The following is a 22084-nucleotide window of genomic DNA, read 5'->3' as shown; positions in this document are numbered from 1 at the left end:
CGTAAGATAGACCTCGTTCATACACCGGTTCATCACGTGACTTTAGGCCCATGAACATATTCTTTGGCTTGTAACTCTGCTTCGGATGAGAATTAGTGACATCTATTTTATGATCCTGTGAGGATGAACTATAGTATTAATTCTGTCTCCTCAGAATGTTTATTTTCAGCAACTTGAGGGAGGAGTAGGCATTTTCGTGGCAAATTTACCATCGTGACTTGATATGTGACCTCAGTCACCTCACTTGAGATATTTGAACTCACAAACACTACTCGTCTCTCAGTTCACCAATTTAGATTATAAAAATTACATGCATGTCTTGCTACAGACTCTCCGCACATAATCATAGAACGAAATCTTCTCAGAGTTCATACACATGGAGTTAGGTGTAAATTCATCAAAATGTCACGCTAGATCATGTGATGAACCGGTGTATGAACGAGGTCTATCTTATGAGCTGCAGGTGACCGCATCAGAATATTCCCAAAGCATCTTGGCGTAATGTGGGCGCAGGCTTAGGTGATCGTAATTGAGCAGGGCCGTTTGACTAGCTGGCAGATGGGCCAGAAGGTGGCGCCACCCCAGTAAACTGAGTCTGACTATGATACTGTAGAGATACGACACTAGCTTCGTCACGTGCAGCACGTGACACAGTCACACTTGGTGTCACAGCTTCGAATGACCCTGTGACCTGTGACCACATAAAAAATAGCTTCGCAAATTGTGATTGCTGCACCTTGGCTTCTTGTCTGATTCATATATTATTGTAAAGCTGAGAAACAACAGGTAGAATCTAGCTCGGCATTGTTGTTTTTATATGTTTTCTGTATGTTTTTCTGTATGTTTTTACCATATGTCACAAATTAGCTTCGGTCCCCAAAAAATTGGTGTGACAGTCACACCAAATAGGTTCGATTCGTCGATGGCTGTGACCCGTGACGAACCTAGTGTCGTATCTCTACAGTATGTATTTGAGACTATGTTGGCTAGCGGTCTGTGTGAGGTCTGTGCAGACTTAATGGCAGACTCCTCGACTTCTGACCAGTGGTGGCGGACAAACAGTTCTTCGGGCCCTTGGTCTGCGAGAAAATAGTCAGGTTCGATTCTGAAACAATATAGACTAACAAGTACTAGTACTGTTATTAGTGTATCCGCATATGATGTAAATACCGCAAACCTTCGAAATAAAGAATAAAAATAGACGGCATTATGTACATACTTGGCAAGGCGAATAGTGCAATCCGTAAAATCATCAAGTGTAATCGTGGAGGTAGTGTGTCCCAAGACAAAGTCAAAACAGAATGAGCAGATATGATCAATCGTCCAGCACATATCACCTTTGTGTCCGCTCGAGTTCGTGCTTTCTGATAATCCGATTCCAGCATACGCAATCCTTAATCATCGCTACCGCCGCACACCGTGAGCGAAAGCTCAACACCAGTTGATGGCAAATAGTCCACAGATCATGACCAAGACCGTGCGACGCCACCAAGCACATTGACCAAGCTCACCTGGCAAAGTTCAAACTCCAACAACCCCAAACTTGCTAGACAAGAATGCATCACGTTGTACGGTCCACAGGTGACACTAATCGGACAGGGAAATACACACGAGGGCGGAAGAAGCATGTGGGTGCCTGTCTGCATTCCAGAGGTGGAGGTGGAGGCGCAAGGCAAGGATCGCGAGGACGATAAACTGGAGTCTGTATATGGGTGTGTTGTGAGTTGGAATGTACAGAAGGATTTGGGGAGTGCGTACTCTTGGAACATGGCATGGTACTGGTACTGGGTGTGCGATATGTCAATTTCTCAGTAATACAGGACATGTGTGGTTCACGCACATCGAGGAGCAGCAACGCAAGGACGTTCACGGCCGAGAAAACTGTCAGAACAAGAACCATCTTCGATGAGCACAGAAAAATGCCTGACAACATATGTATGTCCTGACTCACACATGCCGCATGCATAGTAGAATATATTATGCTTTACCAGGATGGCGTACAGAAGGCCGTTGGTTGTCCGCCAATTCTGTATGGCACGTATGAGCGTGAGGAAGAAGAGTCCTGGGGAGAGCATCGTTTAGCGTGCGCCTGTGTATGTCTGCCCCTGGTGACACACCCAGTTCAAACACAAACAAGAGAATAAACGGTATGAAGAGGTCGGAACTGTTCGAGCAACCTGTGATGCTCGGAGTCGTGCTGATTATATCTGAAAGACTGTGTGAATGGCATTGGAACGCCAACAAAGAAGAGAGTGTGCGTACATGGTACGGTGGCATTAGCGGTAAAACAAGTACCAATGGATGCTGTGATGAGAGCCTGACTCATGCATCTACCACGAGCTTGGGGTGCAACGAGGGCATGAGACTCACAAAAAAGCCAGTTAGCATGACTGCGAGCACAAATTTATTGTTGTTCCAGAGCACATATGTTCTGAGGACGAAAAAGGCTGGACAATATGATCAGGAACGCGCGTATATCACAGGGTAAGGGGAAATACCTTCAGAGAAAGTGACTGATATTAAACCGAGAGCTGTGAGAGCATCGCAGAGCTCAGCAGTGACGTGTATACATGTGCGGACCATACACGTACATATTTCAAGATTGACCAGGGTCTGGCATTTCTGGCGATGTCACGTAGTAAGCAGTCAGTAAGTCCGCTTTACGTTCACATACAGTGGAGCTCTCGGTCGGGGTGAAGCTCACTGAAACACCATATGTCAATTCAGAGCGATGTGTTCTGGAGCTGAACGCACGATATAGATTCGTAGTGAGCAGGAGAAAGGGGGTGAATCGTGTGACGATATAAAGGCCCTTTACCTTGGACCAGCGCGATTTGAGCAGGAAGGTCCACTTTGAACCACATATCATCATCAAGAGGCGTATCATGAACAATGAACGAATGCAATACCTCTTCGTCAAGTGAACAAACATAATCATAGGCCTGGACAAATGAGTTTAATATCAGACGCAAACATATGGAGACAAGCCCACCCAGAATGTGGCCATTGACGCTGAGTCGCGTTAGGACATGAAAGAAGTGATTCGGACAGTACGCACTGCATATGTACTGGTGGCACATGGATCATCGATGTATATTTTGTATTGGCAAGGAAGAGACGCACTGTGTAAGTCCGTAGGCTCTTCGCTAGTGCGACATCGTCAGCCGAATACTCTGTCTGCATTTGGTCGCGAGGAGAAAATAGGTTTCACTGAGAGATGCACCTTCTTATCTCTAATGAATGAGCTGGTAATTAAACCGATCAAGGTTCCGACAGATACGTAATAGGAACATCATCGCCCAAGGCTTAGCTTGGTGATCGTTATGGAGCATTTGATGGGATGGCAAAAGTTGACATACTGCGCTTCGAAGCCGAAGCCGGGTCGCTCAAACATGAAGCTTGCCTTTATAGTTCTGGAAAGTGTGCGACCTGACTCCAAATCCGATGCATATACTGTCACGGCGGGGAGACCAATATTGTCTTCTGCAGGTTCTGCCAGTGGGTTGGAAAGGTAATGTAGAGCGCTCTCACAGGTCTAGAGTGTGTTGTTATGCAAGCGACATGTAGTGAATGGGGATAGCCCGTTGCAGCCCATGGCCCATGGGCTATGGATCACCTTCATGGATGTCGTCTATATTAGCTCCGTAGTAACAGTCCGACTAGTCATATCACAGGAATCAGTAGATATCTAAACCAAATAAGCGATACCAATGTTACTTAATTATAACCTGTTCAAGTCCGCATATCATGATTGGCGCGAGTAAAGCCTGCGCCAAACAGTCAAAACGAAGGGAAACGGAATAAAGCCAGAGGATAGCAAGGCGGATGTGTAACTCGTGAATTAACGACGGGTGTTCATACCCTCCGACTTTCCAAGATTGTAATGACCAAGATATTGCATTGCCGACTCAGCCACTGCGCAGAATGAGCACCGGACAGTGAGGTGTGCAGTACTCATTGAGAAGACAAGGGAATATCGGATGCTGAGCGGAAGGATTGAGCGAGACTAGTGTATCCTCTGCACCATGGGGGCTAGCTAAACCTGCGGGGGGATCTTGGAGTCGTCGGTTTAATAAACTTGCTGTAGAGTCAATTCTCAAGCTGAACGAGCATGAGCTTCCTACATGGATGGGACGTTGCAGGTAGAAGCCAAGGGGAATTAATAATGACCACAATTGACATTGCAAGGACACACCGTAATTGTCACCTATTGTTCCCACCTTTCTTACTTAATAAAGTGGTACCTAAGATGTTTACGTGCCACTACATTAGCTTAAAAAGGTCTATTTGTGAGGACCGGCGGTCCAGACCAGCATCCTAAGGGGACTTAGAGCCTTCAATATTGTACTGTGGTATATGGAGCACGTGAGCAAGTGAGTAATGTCTAAATATGGTAGTACCATGCCACCGCCATTGTCGTCAACAACGTGCTCGCTGTCTCCCACAACGAGCTCACTACCTGCCTCAATTTTAGTTGTTTAAGGGCGCATTTTTTTTCATCCTCCTCCTTCCACTCCCAACTAATATATAATTTAGCTTTCTTCACAGCACAGATGCCAAATACAGAGCTGTATACAGTATGTATTTTATGTCACAAGGTTTGAACTATGGGTGACATATGTCACATGCCACCCTCAACCTTTCAACTGCCTTCCACACATCACGCCACCTGTTCTTTAGCCTCCTTTCACCTTGTGTTAGTGATGACCAAAGGACTCTACAACGCACCTGGCGTGTCTCAAGCAGCACAGATATCCATTGGAGGGAGGAGAAGCCAGGTGATTTGCAACAAAGATTGTGCCAAGCGGGCAGCGGTAGCATCCTCAGAACGTGCAGCACAGCTCCGTAGTGCATACTTCCTACTCTAAATTAATTGCATACATCAAAACCATGTATTAAGAGTGGTGTGTACAACATAAAAACAAGGTGAAAAAGCCTGCACTGTGGTAGCCGTTTTCGTTCTAAAGGTCCTCCCACTCGTTCTCATCCGAGTCACTAGAATCCACAACAGCCACACTCTTTGCTCCTTTCCCCCTCCTATTCCACTTCTGTGCCTTCCTTGCTGCATACATGGCCTTTTCAGTCATCTTTCTCCTTCGCTTTGCCGGCGCTCCATCAGTTGAAGGTTCCGGAGCGCCGCGCTTGTGATTCGTCACTGTAGTAGATACTTGTTAGTATGGGCTGTCTAAGAACGAAGGAGGTGTGGGCATGGAGCCTCCTTACCGGGTGCCAAGTTGAAAGTTGGAATAGACGCAGAAGCTGTAAAAAAAGTAGATAGTTAGTAGGATTCGCAACAATGTTAAAATGCTCACCTCCGCATGCTCAAAGTGCAGGATCAATGAAGGTCATCTATTATCTCGCTATGAGGCTCTCTAGTGGGAGCACTATTGCCCACACTGCCATTGTTGTCTCTGTCTCTGCTGTTGTCTCTGTCTCTGTTGTTGCTGTTGCTGTTGCTGTTGCTGTTGCTGTTGTCTCCATCTCCGTCATTGCCGTTGCTGTTGTCGATGTCGATGTCGTTGCTGTTGTCTCCGTCTCTGTCTCCGTCATTGTTGTTGCTGTCTCTGTTGTTGTTGTTGTCACTTTCATAGGGTTCTGTGTCAACTTTGTTCGGTGACAAGTCTTCACCAGCATCAATGCGCTCCATGCGCTTGATGGCTTCGTCTTTCGAAATCCTAACAAACCAGCATGTTCAATTGTCAATTGTGAGTGCAAGCATCTGCAAGGCATCAACACCGCCTTGAGGTTGCTTGAATTACCCCAGTGATTGTGACACCAGCCAACAATTTTGACAAGATGAGCCTGGACCATCCGCTCATAGCGGACAAATTCAAGTGTTGCGTTCTGGTCCTCAGTCACATCAACTAATTAGGTAGATTAGAAGATTGTAAATAAATAAAATGAACGCGTACCTAAACTTTGATTCAACCCATTTTGAATTGAGCTCTTGGCAGTGAGTTTGCGATCAGTGTAAGTCATAGAGAAAACTAAGTGAGCATGATTAGGATTAGCAGCGTGAAACCACCCATTGGCTCAAAAATCTCACCAGTTTCGTGTTGGGAGCCCAGCAAGAACTGTAGATTCCATCTTAATCCCAAATTTCATGGGATCCTCGCATAAGAGTGTGTGGACAAAGTGGGACACCACATCACTGGTAAAGTGGACTTTGGGCAACATGTCGAGGTTGGTTGAACTTCGCACTGCAACGATCAAGGTTTCGGTACCTACATGCTCCTTGAGTGCTTCAGCCTGTCGGAGAACAGTTAGATTTTGCATACTGTAAGGACCAGTTGGAACTCACCTCACTGACCATTGCAGCAAAGCTATGATTTACCTCTGCAAGGCGAGTATGAGTGGTGACATTTGGCGGCTTACTCTGTCTGGAGCTCTTGATTTTATTGAATTCCTCTACCATCTCTGAGTGTTGCTCCAATGTGAGCTGGTGGTATTCCTCTGTGTCACGAGCGAGGGCACGAATGTTGCTTCGTTGTCCTACTTCTTTATCTGCTAGCAATCAGTACAAGTTCATTCAATACTAGTCGCCACTGAAGAACATACCTGCATTAAAATTTCGACCTTTAAAGTGCAGATACACGGACCAGGAACTGGTCTTATTGTGCTGTTTTCTTTGCATTGCTGAGCTGATGAAATTTTTTTCCAGATAATGTCGGCGACTTCGACCAAACTGTTGAGCTAGCTCTGTAGCTTGTTCATCAATATAGGTCAGGACCTCATCTACCGCAGCATCCTCATCAGCACGCTTGGCACGCTGTTGGGTAGTAATAGCCTGGCGAGCAGTCTCAGGATAGCTTTGGGGCCTTCTTGCGCCCACAACGAGCAACAAGGCGACGTCTGCTGCTCAAGAAGACAGAATGCACCATAGATAGAAAACAAGCTGTACTCAGAAATGGAGCAACCGAACTTAAATTTGTGAAGTCAGCACACAGCATGGTATTACATTGCAAAAACATTAGTGGAGGCACAATCATAACTCATCACAATCATCCCACATGGCGGCGGAGATCTGCTCAGCATGATCTGGGTTAGTAAGCCTCTTTTGGCTAGCTCTGATACCCAGTTTTCAGTGACAAAATTGTCAAACACGTCACGGCAAACTTTATGAAACACATCACCATACCCAAGTGCCTGGAGGGTGAGTTGAGTTGACAGGTCCAAATGACCGAAGCGGTCTTCTAGGAGAGGGATACGAAGAAAAGCCACCGGGCTCCTGATTTGTGATCCTACTAGTTGCTGGTGTTGACACCGGCGTGACGGAAACCTCGTGCATGGAAAGATGTGATGTGTTTGATAGAGTGTGAGCTACATTCAGGCTGTAAGAATTGGCACGAGATGGCATGGCAGATGGTGTAGCCTGAATTTGGTGCATTCGAGCTATAGTCATGCCCTGAGATGGTGTGGCAGACGATTGGGTGGAAGCCTGAATTGGGGGTTGAAGAACCAAAACATCGCCTGGGAAATGAGGGCTAACCCTAGTGCGCATAACATCATACATCGAGGGTGAAAGCGGGTAGCGAGGCAATTGCATCTGATGGTGACGTGGTGCATAACTGGTTAACCTGCAGGCAAAATTAGTTAAGTAAGATGCACAATATAAAGTTGACTTACGAGATTGTCTGTGCTATCTCTCGCAACCAATGAAGTGCGGCTAGATAAAGGGACTTGCTGATTGATCCAACGAACAGATGACAGTCTTCCAGAGATAGAAGAAAACGGTACCATGGAGTCAGTGGTTGCTCTCGTGGCAAATATATGGTCAAGACAACCAACAGGTCGCCCCAGGATGTCAAAGTCAGGGGGAATGAGTACCACTAGAAGGCAAGGGGATGAGGGGGATCGCATCATACTCATGCTGCACCGAGTGACTTTGAAGATCCTGCCTCCATCCATGTGCAAGTTGAGCTTTGCGGAAAGATTGTGCGACTGGAAGAGCGCATCCCTCAATGAAGAGTTGGGTGATTTGTGCGATGGTTTGATGACATTCTGTCTGCTGAGCAAGAAGCTTTGGATTGATATAGAGTGATGCACTGAGATCTTCAGCATGAATGTCGGTCAAAGGCGCAGTTGCACCTGGATGATGTAGACACAAAGTTGTGCCACCAGAAAGACGATCGAGGACGGTACACTGCCAAAAAAAAGTTACTCGAGGATCATTAAATCACGACGCATGACCTACCAAGTCATATATGAGTCTGCGCAGACGGACAAGATGTGTGCTTCGCTCTCGTGAGGCACCCTGTTTGTCATCACTCGACAACCCATCAAAGCTAGTGCTGGTGTAGTGTTCGATCATTAAAGGATGAAAGCCTTTGTCGTCCTTGAGGTGGTTGTTATCGTTGTGAAATCCGTGAGCTAGCATAGCAATCAGAGCAGATATCCATCGATCAGACATGTCCGTGACGCCTGCAGGTTCTGCAGGGTGAGATATTGCTTCCAGCAATCTGCGGGTGCCATCAACGGTGGGAGCATGATTGAAATCGCTATTGGACCAGTTCATTGGTGAATGTGGCAGCGGAACGAAGGTTGGTGTCAATTAAGTACTGACCATATTTGATGCGGTAAAATATGTAAGTGATTAATGCAGCAAAACATCTGGCTTCATTAAACAATTATTTCCATTGTCTCCTTGCCATATCAGAATCATCATCAACATTCGTTATGCTACTAATACATGGGCTGTGAGTCTAATGCAGCTATGCTAGTCTTCCTCTGTCTCGGCGGATCCAATATGCAACTGATCAAAGAAGTCCTCCATCAACGTCTGTTCCTGGCCATCAGGATCATGCTCGTCATCCTCTAACTCATTAGCCGTATCTGCGTCACCTTCTGCTTGTGCATCACTAATCATCTGTCCGACACGAGTCCCTACAGCTCTGCTACCCGAAAATCCAGGAAGAGCGTGAATTTGTGCAATGCGGGAGAGGTGGAAAGTGTTAACAGATTGCAGATGGTGCCAGCGGCGCTGTATCTCAGCTGCAAGAGGTGGGTTAGATTCATGACACTGCTCAATTACAGCTGGAAAAAGAATCGCATCATCTCGAATCTTCATGCGAAGGCAGCAGAGTCTCTACATTGCAGCGCACAATCTCCTCCTTTGAACGTTCTAGATCAAAGTATTTTCCCAATGCTTGACAATTACGAGGGATTGACCAACGCTTGTTGTGCAACTGGTTCCCAGTGTCTCAAAGCAGGTCAAATTCAGCGAGTTGTGAGAACTCGACAACCTGCTCCCATGTGATTGGTGCACGAGGAGGGTCAAGTGTGGTGGCATGTTTATTATATCGGTTGAGGGCATTCCGGATTGCAGTGGCCCGGGTCTTTAGGGCTTTGGTGATCTGTGTTCAGTAGTTTATAGCCTGTAGTACAAGTTAGCGTGGATCTGATGAAGATTTGAAATTTACCTAAACCACTCATCTGGAGTTTCGTAAGTTCCAGAAGTCGCATGACCACGAGGCTGCTCCACATTGTCAACAGCCTTATGATACTGCGCATTGGCAATGAGTGATTGCGCTCTAATGCGTTCCACAGTGGGTCAGAGACCACCGCTCCTCAACACCAATGCAAGCTTCAAAATCCTTGACAACCTGGGCTTTCATCTCCATTTGGTTCTGTGTTGTGGTACGGCGACGGCTGTACATTAGGCGATGTCCTTATTAGTAAATCCGTTGTCAATAACTGTGTAAGTCGAGGCGATTGAACTCGTGTTGGGCGGCCTCCCATTGAGTTCTAAGATAATTAAATGTAAATATGAGTCTAGAAGAATAATCCAGCCTCACCATGCTAGATCAAGGTCATTCAATGCCTTCACATATTCCACTTGTATACTATCTCCAGACTTGCGTTGACTGGCTGCCTCCAGGTAGCTGCATTCCTCAGCCAGATCCGATTCAAAATCTTGAGGGGTGAGATCAAAATGTCGAAGAAACTCCTCATGGGAATGAATGCACTCGAGTGCTTGCACGTAATTGTGGTAAATGAAGGTACCTGGAAACTGTCGTAAGCACATATTAGCACTAGTATGGGAGCGTAGACCAACTGAGAGTAGCATATTTGTCCTCATCAGCGAATTTAAAATGTTCATCAAGTGCTTGATGCCTGTGGAATTTGGTTGCGTTCCTAATTTCAGGAGCGAGTGCATTAGACTCCGAAAATGTCTGTTCACAAGTTTCAAAATCTTCCTTCCCAGCGCCGGCCATGAACTTCGAGTGGTGCCGTACTTGACAGAGTCTATTTTGCGCATGACCGTGAAATCCTGGTACCACTCCTTCAATACCGAGAGCCTGCACTGCAGATCCAAGCGATGAGCGATGTAGAATGGAATGGAATGCACACTTAATGTCATAGCCATAAAGGAAGGGTTCAGCAAAGACTTCCATCAATTTGCTGATGGTTGCCAGTGGATATTTCATTCTGCATAAATTATTGAGTCAGCAGATCGGCATCAGAATATTGTAATCTGAATAGAACGCACAGCTCACCACTGCGAACCATATCGCATATTGAAAGAAGAAAGCCGTGATGGCATACAGCTACAAAAATGCCCGACTTGTGAAAGACTGCAAACATTTGTTTACGAGCCTTGGGGGCCGCATTGCGCCAATGATCGACACATACGTTGATTGGCTCATTTGAATCTTGTTCTTCGGCTTCACAATCAACCCATGGATCATCTGGATCCACAGTTTGAGCAGGAGTAGGATGGTAGCGCCAGCAAGCATTCTGAACCTCATCTTTGAATTGGTCAACATATTCTTCATCAAGCCAGATATCAGACTGGCCATTTTGGGGGTCAGAACGCTCTCTTCCCCCACGTAGGGCAGGGTCCACGAATTTTGCTGAGTTGTTGCCATTGAGTGCAACCTCAAATGGAAACCGAAGTTCTGGTTCACCTTCGACCTTGTAATGACAAGCAGGACAAGAGTTACATGCGCGCCAATTTGGACCTGTATGTCCAAGAGCTTGCAACACGCTCAGCGACACACATCGTAATATTTTGAGGTACACATCATAGGCAACCCGAAACTGTGCCGCTAGATACCGACTGTAACAGACCTGTACTCAGAAGAATTACGTGTATGAAACTTAAAAAATAATTGACTTACATTGTGAAGATGACATAACGCTTTTGCTTGTGCATGAATGCTCACACGTGGACATGCGTGGTGAGTCTGACGGTAGGATTCCAGAGTTCATAAAGTGATGGCGACTGTTGGCTGAATTGGCGATGCTCCTATTTACCCCCGTGCCATAAGTGACACATTGAGATGAGCTGAGCAGTGAGCAAAGACAGCATGATAATGTTCTAAGGGAACATGAGGTGCTGCTCAGGTGAAGGAATCTATGACTCACCAAATAAGTCGACGACTTCTATTGGAAATGTCTCCGAGGTCTTGTCAGAATCGCTGATAGTTGTGGGGAGAGACGCAAACGATGGGCTCTCATAACGAAACTGTAGGTACGCATCAATGAGCAACTCATACTGGGCTGCCCAGGATAGTGCTAGTCGGGTTGTGCGGTCATGTTGATTGCGGTCATCAATACGAGGACTAAATTATCACATCACACAACAAGTAGAATTGATCAAAATATGAGGCTTACCATTGGGAGGATAGGGCATTACTCAGATCCTTGTAAAGCTCAAGCTCTCCACCAGCCATGACTGACTGAGAAGCCTTCCTCAGCCCACTGGAGGGATAATTGTTGAAAAATCGACATCGTGGTTGAAGCTGTTGTTTGTGAGGTCGTAAGGCAGATCTGAGGAAGGTTTGGCTGTAGTGACATCTTTTTCTGCTTGCAAAAAGTGTTCCCGCTGGTGCAAGCTCATCTCTAATGATCAATTATGCAGGGCAACAGTGAAAAAGAGTAGGAAGTACGCACTACGGAGCTGCGCTGCATGTTCTGAGGATGCTACCGCTGCCCGCTTGGCACAATCTTTGTTGCAAATCACCTGGCTTCTCCTCCCTCCAATGGATATCCGTGCTGCTTGAGACACGCCGGGTGCGTTGTAGAGTCCTTTGGTCATCGCTAACACAAGGTGAAAGGAGGCTAAAGAACAGGTGGCGTGATGTGTGGAAGGCGGTTGAAAGGTTGAGGGTGGCATGTGACATATGTCACCCATAGTTCAAACCTTGTGACATAAAATACATACTGTATACAGCTCTGTATTTGGCATCTGTGCTGTGAAGAAAGCTAAATTATATATTAGTTGGGAGTGGAAGGAGGAGGATGAAAAAAAATGCGCCCTTAAACAACTAAAATTGAGGCAGGTAGTGAGCTCGTTGTGGGAGACAGCGAGCACGTTGTTGACGACAATGGCGGTGGCATGGTACTACCATATTTAGACATTACTCACTTGCTCACGTGCTCCATATACCACAGTACAATATTGAAGGCTCTAAGTCCCCTTAGGATGCTGGTCTGGACCGCCAGTCCTCACAAATAGACCTTTTTAAGCTAATGTAGTGGCACGTAAACATCTTAGGTACCACTTTATTAAGTAAGAAAGGTGGGAACAATAGGTGGTAATTGTAATATGACAAGTGACTAGGACGATAAACAACGCCTTCTCAACCAGTGACGACCCCCATCATACAATCGCGGTTGTTTGATTTCCTGTTGTCAATCAGCATACGATATAACACAAATGCCCACAAGAACTGTTTGATGCAGATGTCAAGGTATAAATGAAAATGTGTCATGGATCTCCATTCTTCGGGATGCAGCTGGGAGTGCGACATCTCTAGCGTCCTGACGTCCATCAAATCATCAACTGAAGCCATGTCCCTTACTCGTGCAATGATACTGTGATCCGAAGCCATTCTCTTATACTCCTCACTCTGCTGCTGCCAGGAGAAGTGCACCAAAAATTTGTCCGAGGCGAATGATCAACTTCAATGCTCTGCGTCTTGTCTGTGGTGTCAGGCAGCCGGAAATCATGATGATTCCACGGACAGTCTGCTGGGCAGGTCTTGCAAGTTGCTGGCGAGAACTGAATTAGCTTGTGGCTGGTGGCAGAACAAGAACGTGACGGTGAAATGATGACTTTAGTGTGCCGTCCGCATGATGGGCATCTGAATTAAAAGGAATTCGATGAATTGTGTTGATGAGGAAGGGGGCAATTTCAATGGGTTCTTCACACGGCCTGAAAACGAGTCCCTAGCTAGACTTGCCAGTGAATCAATGAGTTCATGTACTTACATTTTACTCTCCCCAGAGCTCGATGGCAGGTAATTAAGTACTAGTGGACGCTGAAATATCAATGAGTATGCGACATCGTCTTCCACCATCATGGCATTCTGAAAGTGCCAGTGCCAATCAATATTGCTCTTTGAATTCGAGTGTGGCTTTGAGTTGCTCCAGGCTTGCACCGAGGTCCGACCTCGCAATGATCATGGCCATTTTCCCCAAGCGATGATGCCGATTTCTACCACAACATTCCACCACTCAGGGGTCTCAGTAGCTACAGTACCCGCCCTTTATTTGCTTGGCGGCTATCAAGGGACCTATGATACTTCGGGCTACATGATTTGGAGCTCATATGAACCGCCAGTGTGACGGACCTGGTTGTCGGATGATCTCCATGGATTTCACCTTTATCAGTTCAGTAGTCACAGCCATACTATCATAGTTTGAAGTGAGCCTATCACGGAAATCAGCAGTTTTCAAATTTCAACACCAGATGCATTCAACAGGCGATCCAGCGGCATATCATGATGGGGTGAGTAACGCTTGCGGTAAACAGTCAGATGCAGGGAAACGGAGTAGTAATGACAGAGCGTAGTAAGGCGAATGTACAACTCGTGAAAGGTGATCATACTGATGATCAATGAATCAGTGGATGGGACGATAAGTAAGGATAAACAACACATACTCCACCAGTGATAATTCCATCATTGAATCATAGTCGTTCGATTTCCTGTCGTCAGTCAGCATACGATAAAATACAAATGCCCAGAAGAATTGTTCCATGCAGGATAATGTAAAGGTATAGATAAAAACGCGTCATAGATCCCTGTTCTTCGGGATGTATCCAGTCACGATATCTCTAGCGTCCTGACGTCCGTCATGCCATCAACAGATGTCATGTCCCTGACTCGTGCGATGATACTGCGATCCGAAGCGATTCTCTTATACTCCCCACCCCGCTGCTGCGCTAGGAACAGTGCGCCAAAAGGTTGGCCGAGGCGAACCATCAACCTCAACGCTCGCGAGTAAGACTCTGAATCAACCGACCCATACTCTCCAGAAGACCCGCTGAGCGAATCGTCTGATGAAAACTCCGAATCAACCGTCTCACTGTACTCTCCAGAAGACCTGCTGAACGAATTGTCTGACGAAGGCTTGGGCTCCGACGAATCGTCCATGTTCTGTGTCTCGTCTGTGAGGTCAGGCAGCCCGAAATCATGATGATTCCATGGACGGATGAGAAGGACTGTCTGCCGAGGAGGTCTTGCCGGAGAGAACTGAATCAACTTGTCTTCGGTGGTAATCAGCAAGTCTTCAAGCCCGTCTGCCTTGACTTCATAGGTGAAACATGACTCCCGGTCTTGACCGCGCCTCCGTCTCACTTCTGTAACAGGAAATACGATGCAAGGCAGTTGCAGTCTGGAGTACGCGAAATGAGGGGTGCTGAGGTTGTCAAGGAGGGTATAGAGTTTCGAAGCCGACTCCACAGCAACAACATTCCGCAGCTTGGACACCGACGTCTGCATCTCGTCTTGGGATAGAGATGGTGGTGTGCATGGCGGAGCTTTGTACGAGGCAATGTCAGCTGGGAGATAGCTATTAAACTCGGATGATTTTCCGACCCACTCTAGGGCAGTAATGTCGCCCGAATGAGCTATAGTTGCCTGCAAGAGTCGTCCGAGCGCGTTCTGTTTTGTCTCGCCATAGATGACAGGTAGGTGGACGCCGAAGATGCCAAACAGTGAGTATGCAACATCTTCCTCCACCGTTGTGACACGTGTGGCCGCCCATCGCAATTTCTCTCGGGCGGTTCTCATCCCCGGATGGAAGGCAACGAGGGCCCGTGCATCTATTCCTGTCGAGTCCTCCAACTCCTGTATAATAGCGACAGACTCCTTGTGATTGCGAGAGTGGTCGTCGAGATACGGAGTCCAATCCGCTTGGTAGAAGAGAATGTTTTTAGGAGCGAGGAGCTCCGGAAGAGTCCATCCTCGGGTGTTCCAAGTGCTGTTTGCCAGCGCCCCGTAATTCGAGGAAGGCGGAACATCTGACAGGTAGACGATCGTGAGTGCTGAGTCGTGATACCAAACGAACATTGAGTTGACTGATTCTTGGAGCTCAACGTTGTTGTTCTGGTCGATGCAACATGCATTGCTCCACGCCCAGTGAGAACCCGCATCACGAGCGATTTCGCAGAACTTCTGCAGCTTCACAACATTTCCGACTGGATCCAAACTGTACACGTCCTTCTCCTGGATGTCGTCCAGCAACAGTTCCTTCCTTTCCCACCTATGCGATAACATGACCCAACTGAAGTACTTCGCGACCGCTTCTGTGATGGGCTCCGTTTGCAGGGGCGCATGCGTCATCGATGAATACAAGAGCTCCTTGTACTCTGTGCTTTCCACAAAGGCGTTTATCTGCGCCTCTCGGTTGCATAAACGCCCGGTGAAAGTGTTGAGTAGACGCAGTGGGGCGTTATCCAGTTGAGCGTGAATAGCTCTTCGAATAGCGTCTTCTGCTTCAGATGGACTAACATATTTCCGACGCAGCTCTGGAGAACGAGTTAATCATCTTCGCGTTGACGTATGAGGGGTTCAGGGCTTACTTTGTACCTGTGCGTAGGGAGCATCGTCCAACTTGAAGAGCATGACTTTGAAAGCCTCGATTGCGTCATCATAGCGTTGCACGCCACGCAGCGCTGCATGCTTCAGCTCGTACCCACGATAAGAGGAAGGATCAAGCTCAACGACCTACACATTGGCGGTATCAGCACAATTACTAGATCAATGACGGGTATCGTCCGTACCTTTTCCGCGTCGTGAAGGGCCTCCGGATAGAGGTTTTGTCCCAACTTTACTTTGCTGCGGTGCGCAAAGAAGGAGTCGCACGAGGAACACAGCTGAATCGCTAAAGAACGTGCGCTCTCAATGGGCCAGAGCTGCACCTTTCCTTCGCCATCTCCACTGACGAGTAGTTCTCCATTGGGAGAAAGAGCGACACAGTAAAGCAGTTCTGTGTGTTTAAGTGCCTGTCCTATCTGTTTGTGTGTCTTTGTGCTCCAGAGCCGCACAGTCTGGTCGTCTGAGGCCGTGGCAATGAATGAACCATCAGAAGAGATGGCGAGCGAATAAATCCAGTCACTGTGACCGATGCAAGGTTGACCGATCTGGTTTCCGTTATGCGAATTCCAGAACTTGACGGTGCTGTCGTATGATGCGGAGACGAGTTGGAAACCGTCGGGAGACCACACGACACTTCGAACCCGGTGTTCATGAGCGTCGAATTGAAGAAGAAGCGCGGAGGTATCGGTGCGCCAAACCCGGATGGTACGGTCCTCTGACCCGGATGCTATTTTTAGACCGTCTGGACTGAACGCGACGCTGTAAACCCCCTCACTATGGCCCTCGAGTGTTGCGAGGACCTCGCCAGTCTCCATATCCCATATAACGACTGTTTTATCATTTGAACCGCTGGCGAGTTTCTTGCCATTGGGAGAGAAACACACCGAGCACACCGAGTCTGTGTGCTTCACTAGTGGATCGATTCCGAACACCATCTGCTTACTCTCGACGTCCCAGATGATGATGGTTTTATCATTTCCACCGCTCGCAATTCGTCTGTCGTCTGGAGATATGGCGACTGATTTTACCCCGTGCTTGTGTCCCTCGAATGGCCCCCCTACCAATGCTCCTTTCTGCACGTCCCAGATTTGCAGGGTTGCATCGTGTGAACTAGTGATGACCCGTCGGCCGTCTTTGAAGAACGCGAGTGCCCACACTTTTTCCTTGTGCACTTTTATCATTCGCGACGGCGCCAGTTGCCCTCGCATCATCTGCGCTGCCGACGCAGGTTGTCGTTGCGTTTCCTGCACCTTTGCTGACCTCCCTCTTAAAGCGAGATAGGCATTTCTTGCTACATCAAGCATCCTTGACATGTCACGTTGACCTAGACAGAAAAATTGATGGTCAGCAGCATCTGAAGTTGGCGAGGAGCGTACTTTGAGGTTATGGTCACGTCGTAGATCTTGTGTGGATTGGGTAGCATTGGATGTCTGCCTATAACCCAACTCATGTAGGTGCTTGTCCACGGTTCTTGAAGGCTCCCTACCACGCTGCTATGTCGCGCATCTCATTTCGCTCCTTCCATCATCACTGCCACCTCTTCCCACTGACCCCGCCCGAAAGAACACGTGTCTGGTAGAATCATGCACTACGGCCAACTCCGCAACCATGAATCCATTTTACTCACCTCGTCTTTCATCATCCTCTGTAACATACCCTGCTTTGCTACGAGATCAAAAAGGCCGTCCGACGCTGATGTCTTCACATTTCCGGGATATTACATATCGGACATGCGTGTCTCGAGCGCGGCTAATGCATGTTATCGGTGAGTACTGCTTTGCCTGCTTTCGCCGCATGATACCGATCCTCACCTCTTGGGCAAGCCTTTCATGGTCCACGTCAACGTCGTCTGCACTAGCGCCAGATTCCGCATGGACAATTCACCCTTCTCCACTTGTCTCGGCGAGATGCTTGATCGACTCCAAGGACCATTATCGGCGAACACATTCGACGTAGGTGAGTATCACAAATGACCTTTAGAATACTCGTCGTCGTTCTTGACGGTTCTATACGCTGTCGCACGCAGGGTTCTGGTTTCCTCGCCCCAGGAAATATTTCATAGATTGCGCACCTCCGTTATATTGGTACCGTGTGTGCGTGCTTCTGTATTTCTTGCCCCCTTGTGTTTCTCACTACGGTTTCATACCCATCAGAGTATGATCAGCTCCGTATTGACACCCAAGTCCTAGAGCTGCTCCAGGAGGCATGACTAATCAGTAAGTAGATGCTTCGCACCATGCCGCCATACGTTGTGCTGGTTGGTTGGGTGGTAGTGCTGAAATAGCTCGATCACTGCCACGCTCCGACTCGTCACCCTGGCGTGAGGCAACGTCTCCTTGCAATCATGTCCAGGCACATATCAATCCCGATCCCGATCTTCAAGAAATACATCGGCAGGACGAAAATAGCAATCGTATTTCACACAATATTAATGTATCGGTTAACTAGCTCACGGTGATATCCAAACACGAGTCGTCATCCAGGGAAAGCTAAGTTCCGCAAGTACTCTCCACTATGACTAGTGTTGGTCGAACAACGTGCAATAAGTATTCGAAGTCGATGACTGCACTGTCCTGCTTCCTCAAAGCCAGGCCCTCCTGTCTTCTGGATAGATCAGAATTTTATTCTACGGCCCTCTCGACTCAGACATGTCCCTGCTTCGTTGGATTTTATGTACATTATGGTGTGACTTGACGGACACCTCGACGACTTCAATCAGTCCAGGAGCCGTCATCAGAAGATGCTTCCGCATCGAAGAATGGAAGAGGATGTAAGATGTCACCATCGGGCTCGCAGAAATTCAGCGAGCACGAAGCTGGTGCATGTATTGTAGCGCAAAGACCGTGAAGCAATGAACGAAGATGGTCATAATCAGGATCCTTTGAGATCGCGAGACAGCGCGAGTAAACGAGCATGTTTACAAGAGGAATTCCATGACATAGAATTGCGATGGAGGCGTTTACTTTACGCTCGGGTATGTTAGAGCTGGAGAGCTTCTCGTAGTCACCAGTTAACCATGGAAGGGAACCACACAAGAAATATATCAGCATGTATATATATTAGTGACTCGAGATCGTCACAACGACCCGTTGATTGAAGCGAATGCACGACCCGTCGAACGCTATTTAGCCGAGGTGGAAATGCGTACTGTGATAACAAGCCGAACAACAGGCAAAGCGTATAGAACATATGGGCATTCAAGTGTACTTTGAACTGCCCTCCTCTGCGGGGAACTCACTCTGTGTAAGTATGTAGATGGTACGTTAGACTTTCATTATTATATGACCGTTCCTTCTCTGCAGAGATACTGTCAAGTTTCAATGTGGTTATCGCCCTTTCAATCCATATAAATACTAGCTTGCTTCGATTGATTTGTCCACGTACTTAGGTCTGATACCTAAATCCGTAGCTGCGTAGGTAAGTAGCCGGATAACCTCCCATTCGACTAGGCACAATCGCATAAAAGTACTAGGCAACTTATTTCCTTCATGACCCCCCAAAAATGACATTCAATGAGCCCGCGGATCTAGAATGTAATCAAGTTCACATCCACCAGACTTCGTGAACGACGCCGAACGAGCCGGGCAACAAGGCATCATGTCGTACCGGCCGCAGAATACATGTCGGACATAGGAATAAGTACAAAGGCGTGTACGCGCCGGTCGATATGCCAGAGATGGCGGTGCATGCGCGTGGCGAGGATCGCGAGCACGAAGAACTGTAAACTGTTTATGGGCGCGAGTTTGAGGATGTTGTTAGTAGGAATGCGCAGTGGGATTCGAATAGTGCATACTCTTGGAACATGACGTGGTAATCGTACTATGGGTGCGGTTGATGAGTGACAGTCATAGAAGAATTTGAGGATTCACGTACATGGAGGAGCAGCGTTGCGAGGACATTCACCGTCGAGAAAACTTTCAAAATAGAGACCACCATCGTTGAGCACGGAAAATGAGCCTACAAATATGTGTATGTCCTGACTCACACAGACCGCATGCATAGTAGAATATGTTGTGCTTCACCAGGACGGCGTACATATGGCTCTTGGTGGTCCGCCAGTTCTGTATAGCACGTACGAGCGTGAGGGTCATGAGTACTAAAGAGCGTCGGTCAGCACGCGTCTATGTATATGTATACTCCGATTTCCGGCGACACACCGAGTTCAAGCAAAAGTAAGAGAAGGAAGGGTATGAAGAGGTGGACGCTAGCAGAGCTCTGGTAGCAGCCTGTGATGCCCGGTACCACGCTGGTCGCAACTGTGAAAGTGGAGAGAATTTACGTGAGTGGTGGTGGAATAACAGAAGGAGGGTGAGAGCGCATACATGATTCGGTGGCAGTAGTGGCGAAGGAAACGCTGACCGATGCTACAATGACAGCCTGACTGATGCATCTACCACGAGTCCGGGGTAGTAGTGAGGACATACTCACGACAATGGCGGTCAGCGTGGTTGCGAGTACAAATCTATGATTGTTCCAGAGCGCATATGTTCTTAGTACGAAAAAGACTGAACGGATGGAATCAGAAACGCGGATGTGTCGCGGTGGAAGAAGAGATACTTACATTCAGAGCAAGTGACTGATATTAAACTGAAACCTGTGAGATGAAGGGGCAGCGCTCGGAAAGGACGTACATGCATATATGCACGATGTACGTACACGAGCAAATATTGTTCAACATCTTGCATGTCTGGTCATGCAGTAAGCGTCGTTCATCAGTCACCCAGTATACCGTGCGTTCACATACATCAGAGTTCTTGTTTGGCATGAAGTTCACTGAATCACGACATGTCAAATCATAGCGATGTGTGCTGGAGCTGAACGCACGATATAGATTCCCGGCGAGGAGGAGAAAGGGCACGTATCGTGTAGCGATATAAAGGCATTTTACCTTGGACCAGCGTGACCGAAGCAGGAACGTCCACTTTGAACACATTATGATTATCGATGTCAAAAATCAGGCTGAACGAGTAAATTACCTCCTGATGAAGTGAACAAGCATAATCGTAGGTCTGGGCAAGGGAGTTTAACAACAGACGGAAACACATCGGGACAAGCCCACCCAGAATGTCGCTATCGATGCTGAACTGTGTTAGAACAAGGAAGAAGCAGATCAGACAGTACGCACTGTATAGGTACTAGCAGCATATGGGTAATGTATTATTATCAACGGCTCTCGGATTGATAAGACAGAGACGCACCGTGTAAGCCTGCAAACTCTTCGCTACGGCAAGATCATCAGCCGTATACTTTGTCCCCATTCGTGTGAGAAGGAGAAAATGGGTTTTGTGTACAAGGAACGTATGTCACCCACCTTCTTATCTCTCATGAATGAAGTGGGAAACTGAAATGAAACGACCCCGGGTGCAGCGGGGGAACCGTTTCAAATATAAGCTGGAGCGCTCAGGTCAAGTCATGCGAGAACGAAAACTGGCGCCCTGCGGTTCGAGTTCTTGAAAGTAAGTGACACGCATCCGAATCTGAGGCATGCGTATACTGCATTTTCGTGAAGGGGAGATGCAGCGAACGGGAGGATCAGCCATTGTGCTCACTCTATGGTTTGCATCTCCTGGGCCTGCTCGCCTTCACAGCTATTTTCATGTCGTATGATAGATTGACGGATCTTGGAAAATTCTTTTAGAGTTAGATAAATAAAAGTTCGGTCACGCGCGCACCTTTGGAGTCTCAGTGAACTTCAGGTTGCAAGAGCCGAAATACGTGGTGGAATAGTTCGACGGCTTGATCCTATCACTAGCACTTTTGCTATGACCTTCGAGCTCATGTGTGCGGACATGGTGACCCATTGTTCAACAGCCTGTGTCGCCGTAGGTGTCGACAGTGTCCGGGCACAGTTGGGCGCTACAGTGTAGCTGCAGTACCCCAAAGGAACAAAAATAACATCATGATGATGGAGAGGCCGCGGCGAGCTTCCGTTCAGTATCGCCCCAAGCGCCATTAGGGTAAATCTGGTCTGATGGTGGATATGAAAATGGCTGTCAAAGCCAAATGATTGAGAGTACTAGCATTAATTAAATATGATCCACTAGTCTGCAGAGTACTTGATGCCGCAAACTGGACTCTGAACCAGTGTCCAACATTATGTAAATGGCGGAGAGTAGCCAGCCAATTAAAATTGCTCATCATTCATTGTCCCAGACAAACAAGAAACAACTGTCTTTCTAATGGTCTGACTAGGGTTGAGACTAAGTTAAAACAGAATCCGATCAGAGGCGACACGCGGGTAAGTTTAGCAATCAGCC

The 22084-nt window shown here is 47.4% G+C and overlaps 6 protein-coding genes across 6 annotated transcripts; all 6 read right to left on the bottom strand.

Moving 5' to 3' along the window:
- Positions 1–547: 547 nt before the first annotated feature.
- On the bottom strand, positions 548–3183 carry EDB91DRAFT_1082400 (uncharacterized protein; the record flags this gene model as incomplete). The annotated part of the gene is made up of 14 exons (XM_041315487.1): positions 548–684; positions 945–1079; positions 1126–1177; positions 1512–1546; positions 1608–1702; positions 1759–1784; positions 1841–1881; positions 1952–2027; positions 2371–2447; positions 2499–2531; positions 2592–2622; positions 2675–2703; positions 2819–2942; positions 3124–3183. The coding sequence occupies 14 exons, from the start codon at positions 3181–3183 to the stop codon at positions 548–550; spliced, it is 951 nt and encodes a 316-aa protein (XP_041176882.1).
- A 1778-nt stretch (positions 3184–4961) lies between these two features.
- EDB91DRAFT_1082399 (uncharacterized protein) lies at positions 4962–8515 on the bottom strand (the record flags this gene model as incomplete). The annotated part of the gene is made up of 14 exons (XM_041315486.1): positions 4962–5155; positions 5224–5259; positions 5386–5675; positions 5777–5864; positions 5913–5987; positions 6047–6074; positions 6229–6249; positions 6302–6504; positions 6559–6769; positions 7139–7438; positions 7512–7577; positions 7627–7829; positions 7885–8143; positions 8195–8515. 14 exons carry the CDS (start codon positions 8513–8515, stop codon positions 4962–4964), a joined length of 2295 nt encoding a protein of 764 aa, XP_041176881.1.
- Positions 8516–8691: 176 nt separating this feature from the next.
- Positions 8692–9483, bottom strand: EDB91DRAFT_1284615 (uncharacterized protein; the record flags this gene model as incomplete). Its single annotated transcript, XM_041324775.1, has 4 exons — positions 8692–9061; positions 9090–9185; positions 9243–9343; positions 9420–9483. 4 exons carry the CDS (start codon positions 9481–9483, stop codon positions 8717–8719), a joined length of 606 nt encoding a protein of 201 aa, XP_041176880.1. The 3' UTR covers positions 8692–8716.
- Positions 9484–10031: 548 nt separating this feature from the next.
- EDB91DRAFT_1053796 (uncharacterized protein) lies at positions 10032–11207 on the bottom strand (the record flags this gene model as incomplete). Its single annotated transcript, XM_041313777.1, has 3 exons — positions 10032–10428; positions 10490–11070; positions 11121–11207. Coding segments are annotated over 3 exons (1065 nt in total), but the record flags the coding sequence as incomplete, so codon positions are not given.
- A 2581-nt stretch (positions 11208–13788) lies between these two features.
- Positions 13789–17313, bottom strand: EDB91DRAFT_386645 (uncharacterized protein). The gene is made up of 4 exons (XM_041327077.1): positions 17204–17313; positions 16013–17151; positions 15812–15956; positions 13789–15757 (listed from the first exon to the last, which is right to left on the bottom strand). The coding sequence occupies exons 2-4, from the start codon at positions 17138–17140 to the stop codon at positions 14052–14054; spliced, it is 2979 nt and encodes a 992-aa protein (XP_041176878.1). The 5' UTR covers positions 17141–17151; positions 17204–17313; the 3' UTR covers positions 13789–14051.
- Positions 17314–19162: 1849 nt separating this feature from the next.
- EDB91DRAFT_386534 (uncharacterized protein) lies at positions 19163–21310 on the bottom strand. Its single transcript, XM_041327076.1, has 16 exons — positions 21139–21310; positions 21026–21043; positions 20953–20962; positions 20887–20906; positions 20804–20836; positions 20652–20748; positions 20572–20600; positions 20484–20514; positions 20389–20421; positions 20256–20332; positions 20150–20204; positions 19985–20083; positions 19813–19923; positions 19701–19741; positions 19621–19646; positions 19163–19552 (listed from the first exon to the last, which is right to left on the bottom strand). The coding sequence occupies exons 1-16, from the start codon at positions 21151–21153 to the stop codon at positions 19423–19425; spliced, it is 825 nt and encodes a 274-aa protein (XP_041176877.1). The 5' UTR covers positions 21154–21310; the 3' UTR covers positions 19163–19422.
- Positions 21311–22084: the final 774 nt, after the last annotated feature.

Source organism: Suillus paluster (genome assembly GCF_016628075.1).
Source record: "Suillus paluster strain FC165 chromosome Unknown EDB91scaffold_28, whole genome shotgun sequence".
Taxonomy (NCBI): Eukaryota; Fungi; Basidiomycota; class Agaricomycetes; order Boletales; family Suillaceae; genus Suillus; species Suillus paluster.
This window is presented reverse-complemented; position numbering and strand designations above follow the sequence as displayed.

What these genes read in the sequence shown, in the direction of transcription:
- EDB91DRAFT_386645 (XM_041327077.1), bottom strand. Translation starts at nt 17,140, where the DNA reads ATGTCAAGGATGCTTGATGTAGCAAGAAATGCCTATCTCGCTTTAAGA. An exon ending in CCCTTCACGACGCGGAAAAG is followed by an intron (nt 15,957 to 16,012) that starts GTACGGACGATA and finishes GCCAATGTGTAG; the next exon opens with GTCGTTGAGCTTGATCCTTC. An exon ending in TCCCTACGCACAGGTACAAA is followed by an intron (nt 15,758 to 15,811) that starts GTAAGCCCTGAA and finishes CTCGTTCTCCAG; the next exon opens with AGCTGCGTCGGAAATATGTT.
- EDB91DRAFT_386534 (XM_041327076.1), bottom strand. An exon ending in CCACGCTGACCGCCATTGTC is followed by an intron (nt 20,205 to 20,255) that starts GTGAGTATGTCC and finishes TGCATCAGTCAG; the next exon opens with GCTGTCATTGTAGCATCGGT. An exon ending in CTTACTTTTGCTTGAACTCG is followed by an intron (nt 19,924 to 19,984) that starts GTGTGTCGCCGG and finishes GACGCTCTTTAG; the next exon opens with TACTCATGACCCTCACGCTC.